General features: G+C 38.7%; 1 protein-coding gene and 1 long non-coding RNA gene across 2 annotated transcripts in view; both read left to right on the forward strand.

Annotated features, from left to right (window-relative positions):
• LOC117124013 overlaps nt 1-9893 on the forward strand; it is an 11133-nt gene extending 1240 nt beyond the window's left edge. The window contains exons 2-3 of the long non-coding RNA XR_004447917.1: nt 7452-7503; nt 9573-9893. This is a non-coding gene — a long non-coding RNA (uncharacterized LOC117124013). The remainder of the gene's footprint in view (nt 1-7451; nt 7504-9572) is intronic.
• A 1604-nt stretch (nt 9894-11497) lies between these two features.
• Nucleotides 11498-12040, forward strand: part of LOC117124087 — a 2512-nt gene continuing 1969 nt past the window's right edge. The window contains exon 1 of the mRNA XM_033270229.1: nt 11498-11798. Coding sequence (XP_033126120.1) covers nt 11498-11798 — 301 coding nt within the window. The remainder of the gene's footprint in view (nt 11799-12040) is intronic.

Here is a 12040-nt window from a genome sequence, read left to right on the forward strand (position 1 = left end):
CGGGAATTTGAAAAGGGGCGGGGGTGGTGGGGAGCCGTTTTACCGAGCGAAGGTGGGGTGTTCCCCTCCATACGGCTGGGGGGAGGGCCAAGGTCCCCCAGGACTCCGAGGGATGGGGGAGGGGGAGTCCTTGAACCTACTGCTCTCCCTGCTCAAAACATTATCAAAAATAGTCATTATAATCACGAAAAATGGGCATGAAAAACCAGATCACATTCTGAATACAAAATTTATGCACCTTCCCCTCAGCAGTTACTAAGACATACTCCGAGTCACGCGCCGACTCGATGAAGTTTAATGTCATACCCATCGAAGGGCGCAGATCTGCTTTGAAAGGTGTGGGGTGGGGAGACATTTCATGAGTCCACACCCACCTCAGACCCACCATGGTTGGGACTGAGTTGCGAAAATTTGAGAAATTAGTACCTCTAGATGGTTAGAAATGACACTTTTAGCAAAATTCATCATCATCAGATTGTCACCATTATAGTCAAAATAAAGCACCAACAAATGTTTCATTATTTTTTATCACAGATTTTCGGCAAATATAGAGATCTTATTAATGTGTGTGATGTACCATAGAAAATAAAGCTTAAAAACATCGTCTTTGATGCATGTACTTTACAACCACCTTAGCCCACCATGGTTTGGGCTGAGGTGAGAAAAGTTTAGGAAATAGTACCTCTAGATTGCCGGAAATGACACTTTTAAATAGTAAAATTTATCATCATTGTCACATCACCATATTATATTTAAAATGAAGCGCCAACAAATTTCTCATAATCTTTTATCAGGGATTTTCGGCAACCACAAAGATGCTCCCACCCTCCAGGACACCTTGGGCCCAAGTATACTAAGTTTCAACAACTATAACTAGAAATTGCAAATTGCAAGTGAAGTGCTGCGAAGTACAACTGCACATTAATGTTCTTCGTACAAAATTATTTATGTGAGTCAAGTGAAAATAATGAATAATAAAAATATAACAAATAATATGAGACACGACCAAAGTAGTATCTTTGGACACGACCTATTGTCTATATTAGAACACTTCTCATTGTGTAACAAAGTCGTGATTTTTCATTTTTGTCAAAAAGTGCCTATAGTGGTGAATTATGGTTTAGGTTTTTTTAAATAAAGTTTCAAAAATTTCTATGTATGTGGAAAATGTAGTTGATTACCAAAGGTTACAATTTTTATTTTGAAGACTGCATGGTCTAGGAAGTGTACATTTTTTTTTTATGGGGCAAGTTTCCAAAGGCGGGTTTTCTAGGGGCGAGTTGACTGCCAAAGAGTGTTGCCAAAGTGCGAGCCAGTGTGTTATTTGATCACAAGTGCGAGACATCGCAAGTGTGTGAGCAGGCCAGCGAGCCATGACGTCACGACAATAAATACGAGACGTTAACGAGTTATGCGAGGTATCGGCTGAGATTTGTGGATTACAATTCAAAAAACAACTATAGGTCTAATAATGAATTATTGTGATGTTAAATAGACAATGTTAGCTATCAAGGAGCGACAGTGTTTTTCATTGGGACCTTCGTCCCTTCAAGGCTAGGCCTACCATCCTAGCTAGTCTAGGCCTGGCTAGCACGACATGCGGACGTTGGTACGAGTAGGTTAGTCTACTAACGGCGCCTAAAGTAATTGATTTTACCCGGCAGAACGAAAGAAGGAAACTCCGCTTTTCAGTCGTCTTAGGCTCCTGTTTTTTGACAAACAATGACCTTTCAAAGGTCAAATTGCTGTCAGGAATATGAATTGGCTGCTTCGCAGCAATAATTATGATCGACAAATCACATTTCTTTTCGCCTTCAGCACAATTTTTAATATTACCATCGTCGTCATCATCATCACATCATCATCGTCTTTATTATTATTATTATTATTATTATTATTACTTTTTTAGTATTAAAACATTTCTGTATTTTAAAAGACATGGTCTGGGGTTTATGGATTTAAGACGAATTTAAGTATTTTTTTGTTAAGTTAGTTTGCTAAATCCACTCATTGAGCAGTAGTAATAAACCCGAAAATTTATTTTTTTGCATTATCGTGTACAGTGGAATTTGATAAATATAATAAATCTACTTTACTATCAGGTTAGCGAGTGATTTTGTTGATAGTATGGTGGGTTTCTATTAGAGCACGGGTCACAAACAATAGTAGAAGGAGTCAATTAGAAATTGTTACAGCATTTAAATCAACACCAATGTGCTGATGCATATTTACATATTTTAGAGAAGTATTCATTTTGAGTGATCCCAGGAAAGAATTTATAGGCCTATTAGCTAACAAGAACAAGCTTTAAAATTCTAACTCTTTACATATGCGGCTCCCATGGGAGCCAATGAGTCATTGGCCATATTCGTCTACCTTCCTTCTCTAGGTTGGAACTTCAAAACCCCGTCGAACAATACAGGCACCACAACTGAGGATTCGGCCGAAAAATAAATCTGCTTTATCCCAGTTAATGGTTAATCCAGCTTGGTAAACAGTTTTATACCAGATAGTCTGGCCAAGACAAAGCAGTTTCTGTCATTTCTTTGCCGTGGTAGCGCTAGCAAGTAAAGGGCGACGATAGGGTATCTTAGTTAAACGTTATGTATTTAATATAAATGTGCTTATAAAACATTTTTTCTGATTTCTGTTGTGATAGCCGAATTGTTAATAAAGTTGGATTTAGAGAGAATAAGTAATGAATCGTAACTACAGTAATCCGCTATTTTATGCTATTGTTCCTATTTTACTGCCTTTAATTGACTTTCGGTAAACTGCGTTTCGACCAACTGGGATTCATGGTTTTTGAGTCGGCAATCGGGCACTCGGCAAATTGGGTTTTGACAATCAGGCCTAGATCCTTTCCTACATACTATGTCTAAAGGCACATTTAGGTCCAAATTAAGCCATAAAAATTCTCCCCATGAACCCTAACAAGGTTTTTTTTCTTATTCAGAGTGCCTTGGTTCGGACCCCTCCGTCGGACACGTCGGACCCCTTGTCGGCAAATTTTATCGCCGCCGCTGTCCTAGAGCCACCACTCGGCTTGCATATATTTTAATAGGTCATGATCTCTTTTCCTTCTAGTGGTTCTGGCAGCCCCTGACATCGTCCACTGACACTCTAGCCATGAACAAGGTCAGTCACCCGTTCGTTCTCCGGCAGATACTAGCACCACCCTTGTGCCATACTACCTGGTAAACAAATATGTTACCTATGTTCATGGGTTCGGCCGATCTCCCATTTTGAGCAAGCCTCCTCTTTAACTCCAATCCCCAACTTGTATTAAAGACCATCGAAATGATGATAAAGAATGGATCAGCTCCTAATAATTAAATCTAAAGGAAATAAATTAATTTTCAATCAATCAATCAATCAAGCGAAGATTTATAAGGCGCACGTATCTATCAACCATGATATGGAGATGCTCGCGGCGCCGAACATCTACAATTAGATCCACCACGTGCCGATAGGGGGTCTGAATAAAGTGCCGACTAGAGCCTCGGTCAGGGCTCAAGCATAAAATTCCTTGTAGCGTTCGCAGGGAGAGTTTGTAGTGGGGGGGGGGGAGGGATGGGGCGAGATACGATGTTTAATCCTTTTATTTCATTTCTAATTTTAACTGATAGCGTTTAAATGTGTTTTCCCACAGCATTGTTGTTTGCCATTATTTTTGCAAACTGAGTTTCAGCAAACTGGATTGTCATGATTCAGTGAACTGGAATGAGTTTGGACAAAGTGGCCATGGACTCGGTAAACTGGGTTTCGACAAACTGGTCGGTTGAATTTGGACATTTCAAGCTGTTTTTATACATTGATTTGAGTTTCAAAAAAAGAAAAAAAAAAAGAAATAATTGATCGCCCGAAATGCCTCAGATGTTATTTTCGGGCGTCTAGAAAACTAAAATTTCGCGAGGGCATGCCCCCGGACCCCCTGGGTAGTGTTGTCTCGATCGGCCCCACTTTCGCCTCCGACATTTTGGACGTCTCTGGATCCGCCTCTGGAGATTCCGGGACCCCTGCCACCGAGGGTAAGGGGATGGTGTTTTGCCGGAAAAGGGATCGATACCGCTCATGGAAAGGATAATCCCCTTGGCGAAAACCTAGGTGGGCGGGGCCAGTGGCAGCCAAGAACCCCAGTGGCAGATCCGGGAATTTTAAAGGAGATTTTGGGTGGGACACATCTGCCCCACCCAGGATGATTGATGGGGCTGAATGATTACGGTATCTCTAGATGGCCGGAAATGACACTCTCAGGCTTATAATGTTGATATTTAAAACGTTAAATAATTTATGTTTAGTGGGCAAGGGGCGGTGACCGACTGGACCCCTTCAATCCACCACTGAACCCCTCAAGGGTAGGCCGAAACTGCTGAAACTCCGACTATTTAGCGATTAAAAAGCCTTATTTAATTGATTCAAGAGCTACATTTTGTGAAAACCTGCAGTACATGCTTTTTTTCTTCCCGACAGAGTGTAGGAGAAACCACTGTCCCCTGGCTTACATTTAGCGCCACTCCATTGCAAAACCTCCAATGCATTCCAATTTTCCAATTTTGAGTTTGACAGTGTCATTTCCGGCCATCTAGAAATACCATAAACATAACAATTTCTTACCTCAGCCCCAACCATGGTGGGGCTGAGGTAGCATAATTCACCTATCTGTAAAATTTACTGTCTGCATCCCTCCCGCCGAATTCCAAGATCCCAGATGTCGTAATTTGGCGAATCATATTCTATCCATAATCTTATTGGTGGAACATACATGAGTCGCCCTCAATTTTACCGAAATTAAAAATTAAATGGGGTATAAAAGAAAATTACCTTCAAATTTTAAGGCGGACAGTGCCCATTTCCTGCCACCTATAAGTGTCATATACATTTTAAAAAATTGTTGGGATATGGACAATGAGTATATTTAGACATGGGGGTACGTGAATACTTTTTACATGGGTCCGCCAACGCAAAAGTGTTGGGAACCGCTGATCTAGTGTACACTGTCGATTTAATACGTTGATATTTGTGCACCATGTGTTATTAATATACCGTACTCGCGCGAATAAGCGGCCGGGCGCTTAAAATATTTTTTTGCACTTTTTGAGGGGCGCTTATCAAAACAGAGTGGGAATTGAGGGGGCGATTATGGAAATAAATGAAAATCGGAGGGTTCTTATGAGAACTTATTAAATTCAAGAGGCACATTTTGAACGAAAAAAAATTATCGTATATAAGGGCATAAGGAAACCGCAAATTACGAATGGTGGTGCGGCGGAAAAGATAATCGTCCAGAGAGCATGGCTTGTCATGACAAGAATGTTGTGAGTACAGTATTACATAACAGCAGAATAGCAGATTAAATTAGTGGTGGTGGTTAGCTTGTTGGCCATCGGCCAATTGAGTCTAGCAGGATGGCATGATCACTGCAGGTTTTCTTGAAAACTCAGATGAGAATGTGTTATGTGCAAATTGTCGGAAAAGCAGTAGGACTAGGCTATAGAAAAATGTAAGAAGATGAAAGTTGGAAATATACTGTCTGTCCAGGGAGTTCTCATCTGTTCAAGATAAATATCCTCATTTTGATATTGATTAAAGGAGAATGTGATTCCACTCCAGACCTCAAATCATACCAACATCCACAGTCCAGGATTGATTGAATTATTGAGGGGCGCTTATTCAAACGGGGCGCTTAATCGCGCGAGTACGGTATGCATACACCTCCACTTCCTTTGACCCTGCCCCTTCAAAATTTAACCAGCTCTAGATCTTTGGTAAAGGAACACAGTTTTGACGCGCTACTGTGATTTCAAGAACTAACACAATCTACTTTGATTGTGTTAGTTCGTGATGTGAGCGACGAATTATTGATTACGAGGTGATGTTGAGTTTCAATAGTATTTTATATTGTTGTATAATAAAACAAAATTACATTTACACTTAGGACTGATGGGATTAATTTATAGGTTTAAGCCTTTTAAGACCTCATATCTGTTTTCTTTCCAATGTTTTCTAGTTTGCCTTTGAATTGGTTTGTTGCCTTGGCGTTTACTTCCTCTTCAGGGACCTCGTTTTTTTGTCTTTACAACACGTTGAGTGAAGAAGTACTTCCTGAGGTTCAGTTATGACAAGCTTTTTCTTGAATATCTTGAATCTCTGGTAGATCTTCCATGAGCCATTGAGAATAGTGTATCTAGAATGATGTCACATAGGCTGTTCATGATTCTAAAAACTTCAATGAGATCACCAGTAACGTCTTCTTATTCCAGGGGGAATACAGCTTCAGCTCTCTCATCCTTTCTGGGTATGTTTTGTGTCTGAGATATGGTATTAGCTTCGTTGCCTTCCTTTTGGATCTTTTCAGGGTTCTTGTTGTCGTGTATCAGGTACGGATTCCATACTTGCACACAGTACTCAACATGTGGCAGATATGCCTTGTACAAGATGGAGAAACTGTCCTTGTCGATGTACTTGAAGGTCCACTTATGATCCTCAGGCTAGTCATTGCTTTCGATGCTGCTTTAGATCACTGCAAGGATGGCTATACAGTCATCTGTGATGAAAACACCAATGTCTTTCTCTTCCTTTGCGTCATTAATACCTTCATCACCCCAGGGTGTAGTTTCTACCAGGATTCTCGAGCCCCATGTGCATACATTTGCACTTTGATGCATTGAAGCGCGAAAGCCATGTGTTTGACCACTCCCTCAGCTGATTTAGGTCGTCTTGAATTTGGTCACTGCCTTCCGGGCTATATTTATGGACACTGTTGTATAACGTCTTGGTATCATCGGCAAACATCTTGGTAGTTGATGATACTACTTCTGGCAAGTCGTGTACATACACTACAAACAGAATTTGCCTCCAACACCGATCCTTGTGGAACACCACTCACTATTTCATCCCATTCTGACATTTCTTTCCTTACTCCAATTTGCTGTTTCCTTCTGTGCAAAAATTCACTAATCCAATCCAACACTATTCCTGTTATTCCATAATTCCTTGGAGATTGTGCTCTTGTGCGGCACTGTGTGGCACTGTGTCGAAGGCCTTTGAATCATGGTAGACTATGTCGACCCCAAATCCTTCGTCAAAAATTAAAAATGCCTTGCTCTCAAATGCTTACCCACAAATTTACTATTTTGCATTGCTTACAATCTGATTTCATGCGTCTTGGTTTCTGTGTTTTGTGAGTGCGAGTTTGTCATTTCTTAATTTTTCTCCGAAAATGGTTTACAGGCAATTTGCTTTTCGTTACACCTTCTCCATTTTTTCACTGATTGATTATGATTTGTCTTTCTTGAGACTTTTGTATTGTTATTGATAGATATAGATATTGAGTTCATTTGAATTAGCCTACCCTATCTTTAAATTGCCAACTAAATAAAAGCGAAAATCATAATTTAAGCACTAATGAAAATTAACCAGTTAATTAACCACTTATATCCATTATCTAGATGGGGATACGCTTGTTACTGCTACGCCTACTCCAAATTATTTCTATAATCGGTAAGTAATACAGTTAGCTTTTCTTCATACTGTTTTAGCTAAAAATAAGATTGTAAACCAGTGGACAGGGCGGTAGAGGTTATATCCTACTCAAAAAAGTTAAACAGATCTACACCGTATTTCATTGATAAATTGAAGTCTACGCCTGTGGTTTATACCTCACTTTATCCTTCTTCGCCAATATAGGCCTATGAATGCAATACTTGTCATCATTTCTATTCATAATACTTATTGTATCGAAAGCTGAATACCGACAGGTGAAGGTCATCAAAGGAAATCGAATAGAATATCCACCCACAGATGTAGAGGCATGGGTCATTCTTCACAGTAGAAAATCCCTCTGTTTCAACGTACTATAAATTTTTTAACAAATAATAAAGGAAATGTTATTTTTGGTTGACTTAATGTAGTCTTTAACATATTTGTTAATGGAATAATTTAATAATTTTAAAAGTAATCCATATGCTGTTTATTTTTAATATAAAAAAAACCCTCCAAAATTTCACACTATGCATGTTCCAATTGGATTTCTTAGGATTAAGAATAATTTAAAGGAACAACCACCACATAATGTATATATTGATGTCTTCTTTCAATGTGAAATTAAAAATGTCATCAATAAACTATAAATACATAAAATTTGACTTTTTAGACTAAAAAAATGTGTCCCTGAATTGTATCATCTCCGTCACAATACTAGGGACGCAGTCAGGGGGGGAGGGGGTCCTTACCCCTCAAACTTTTAAAATATCCCGATTATTGTAGTAAATGAATGATTGGTACAGTAATATAAAAAAACATGGCCTATGAAATGTAAGCCGTCCTCTTTTAATTATGATACAGAGTAACTGAGTAACCCTTGCCTCATCAAACCCGGCGCACACGCAGTGTCATCTATAAATCTATGTTGTGCGTACAGCAATATTAAAGTTGGAATATTTTATTACAATCATGGTTACCCGTATCGATGTATCAAATGAAAATACTGTATATTTAAGTATTATTTGGTATAATCAAACAAGAGTAAAAATAACTTTCCCTGTTACACGACAGCGACCACCTCCCGTAAACCATTTTTTTTACGGTGCTAAATTTTCCTGGGCCTTGGCCCGTGAGGTCCACGACTGGAGGCCCTTGTCAGCCCCTTGGCCCCAGTCCAAATGCTCGCAAGATTTAACCATCCCCATCACCCCCCCCCCCCTCAAATTTTGCCCTGGCAGCGCCCCTGAGCAGGCCTACTTAAAAATTCTATTATTATAGCTGTTACCAAAATGACATAACAAGTTATAGATCAAACCATTTTGGTTGAAGGGAACCATACAGTAAGAATTGAACAGTTAAGCCACTTATAGCTAAATAATTTATGAATATTTAATAATATCCAGAAAAGTACATTTATTCAGCATAATCTCCGAACGCTTCAGTGTGTACTGTATCTATTATTTTGTTAGAAAAATTGTGTCATCTTCAAAGCGCACTTGGCATTCATCCTGTAAACACATTTCATAGCGATTATGACCTACAACGTTTAATTCATCATCTCCGTCACAATTATCTCCATCACAGTTTTACTGTGACGGTGATGATTTTTTTATGTTTTCTTTTCTCAAAACGGCTATAAAATAAGAATGATAATTGATCGGGCTAATATTGTTAGAAACCTTTTTATTCAATGGTTTTTATTCTATTTAAATAACACACTAAAATTTACTAATATTCCCATTTGTGTGTATATCATCATCTCAAGTGTGATGAAGATGATTCTTTAAATATTTGCTGCTACAGCACTTAAAATTGAATGCTTAAATGATCGTTTAAATGCCCTAATTATAATACCAAATGTTTATTATAGCTGTTAGGTAACATAATGATGACCAGTGTAATAAAAGAAATAAAAATTTGAAACTTTTTAAAAATCTATTCTAAACCTCTAAAATGGCATATTACCGAAGAATGACCCACCTAATATAAGTATTATAGGCCTATCAAATGTAAGTAGGCTGGACTCGATCAAAGTAAATCTTGCTTTCCACAGTGAATTATTTATAGACCTATTCATTTCTTGTTAGCAACTGAAGCTACGAAAGAATTGTGGGTAATTGAGGGAAGAAGAATAGAACTTCCAGCGCTCTCAGATGCAGATAATGTATCAATCGCAAGTAGGCATATAAATGCAGTGAACTGGTTCAATGGTACGAAGATTGACGTTAACAAAATTATCGTTAGCCTGAAACATCCCAATCAAAGTCGCTTTTCCATTGATTTGACCGAGAAAACCTACGGAGATTTGGTAATAGAGCCGGTAAACAGAATAGATACGCGACATTACTTCTGCCAAGTTGTTGAGAAAGATAAGGAAACAACATGGAAAAACACATTGTTTCTTGATGTATATTGTGAGTGTACACCTATTACACAGCATCATAATATACAAGTAATTATTTTAGAAACACTAGCCAAGTTTTATCATGTTGATGCATTTGTCTCAAATAAAATATTAAATTGGTACATTATACCTTAATAACAAGAAATATTAAATATTATAAAGAAGAAATAATATAAACCCTGTTGGTTGCTCTGTGTGGGCTATGCTGTCGAAATGTATTTCCAGTTATACAATTTGCAAAATTTTCTTGCAGAATTAATATTAGGGAGGTTTCGCACGCGAACGCGTACGGTTAGTGTGACGGATACGTCATCAATTTGACGTCATACGCCGGCTGCTATCCGCTAAACGTGTGGACGACACGCATATCTCGCTTACTACACGTAAGTGAAAAACGCGTAGGGAAATTGTGGATTTCTGCAGTGGCGGCTCTAGGATATATTTTCGGGGGGTGGGGCTAAGTTGTCCGACAGGGGGGACTTGAGCTCATAGGTACGAGCTGGATGAAGGAGTTGAGAGGAAGGGGTTGAGAGGAAGTTCCCCCTCCCAAATGAGATTTAAAAAAAAAAGAATATCAACATCTGGATGGCCGAAAAAGGCAATCTTAGACTGTGACAGACGTGTTGGCTTGGTGTGGGCCTATTTTTACATGTTGTATGGTCTGACTGACCGACGAGCTCTGTCCGGAGGGGGGGCTTGACCTGTCCGGTGGGGGCTTGAGCCCTCCTTCCCCCCCCCCCCCCCCCCCCCCCCCCCCCCCCCCCCCCCGGATCTTTGTTTATTTTTTCAAATTTTACGTAAGTGTAAAAAATAAATGTATCTTTGAATACGTACGTGCCATTTTTGTGACATTTGAAGGCAGCAAATTACGATAGGATGCGTCCCATTTTGGGGTATCAAAACGTCGGTGCTTTGACCTTGGTGGTGGTGTATGGATTTTGTGTAGGCCTAGCCTAGGCCTTGTAGCCATGCACCTTTGGGTCATAAACAATTGAGCCTATCACAAAATAACCAACACTTATGGGCAACAAGGAAGTATTTTTCGGCTACAATTTTCAATTTCCAAAACCTTACATATACTAATAAAAGCATGATGAGAGAAGAGAACAGAGTAAGCCCTAGGCCTATTCATTATAGTCTACGCTTGAATTGCACTGTGATTGAGAAAATCACGAACCGTTTACGAATAGCTAAACGTATGCGTACACATATTCGTTCGCGTGCGAAACCTCTCTAGTATTTGAAATGTAAACATTGATACTTCAGTTGCGCTATTCAAGTATTTAGTAATTATTACAGGGGAAATTGTTTTATGGGCAGAATCCAGGGGTGAGAACACTGAGGAAATAGCCATGAAGCAAATGCAGGGCGACAAAATAGCCAAGAAAAAAAAACAAGACCAGAATTGTTTATACTACTCTATGCTCTACTATATATTTATTGTGTTTATAAATGTAAACTGATATATATTTAGGCTCAATTATTATTAAAGATACTTTTTTTTCTCAACATTTTTTTTTCTTAAACTTAATCAAGAAACAAACCAAAATTGTTTAAATGGTGTTTTTATATATATATATTTTGCTCATAATTTCTTTTATTGAAGATATGGACCCTCCTAAAATTATAGAAGAGACCGGAAAAAACAGTGGCACTACATTTTCCTGCGAGTGGTCTACAATTCATCCTGATGATGAACCCATTGTTGTAAGATGGTTTCTTGATGGCCGTGAACTCATTACTAAAGACAATGATTTCATTATAAGGAAAGAAAAAAGGAAGACAAGACTTGTTATTCCTAACATAACTGAGGTTAATTTTGGGAATTACACTTGTAGTATCACTGTTAGTACAAATAGAGGTGATATGACTGAGATGAGCCAGAACTCCATAGAACTAAAAATGAATGGTAAGTAGAACGCCTGTGACTCGTAGCATGAAGAGGATACGCCTACTATTTACCCATATTACTTAATTCACTTAACCACAGACCCTGACTGAACATTGTATTTACGGATTAGCTATGCTCCTTACAGTTTATTAATTAATTTATCAAGCCAAGTTAATACGGTAAGCTGGTCATCTTTTACTTTAGACACTCATATGCTAAGGAAGACAGCAGGTGCTGGCAAAAATGACGTTCAATAAATG

The sequence above is a fragment of the Anneissia japonica genome, unplaced genomic scaffold (genome assembly GCF_011630105.1).
Source record: "Anneissia japonica isolate Jap-2015-1 unplaced genomic scaffold, ASM1163010v1 scaffold522_len1101056_cov227, whole genome shotgun sequence".
Lineage (NCBI taxonomy): Eukaryota > Metazoa > Echinodermata > Crinoidea > Comatulida > Comatulidae > Anneissia > Anneissia japonica.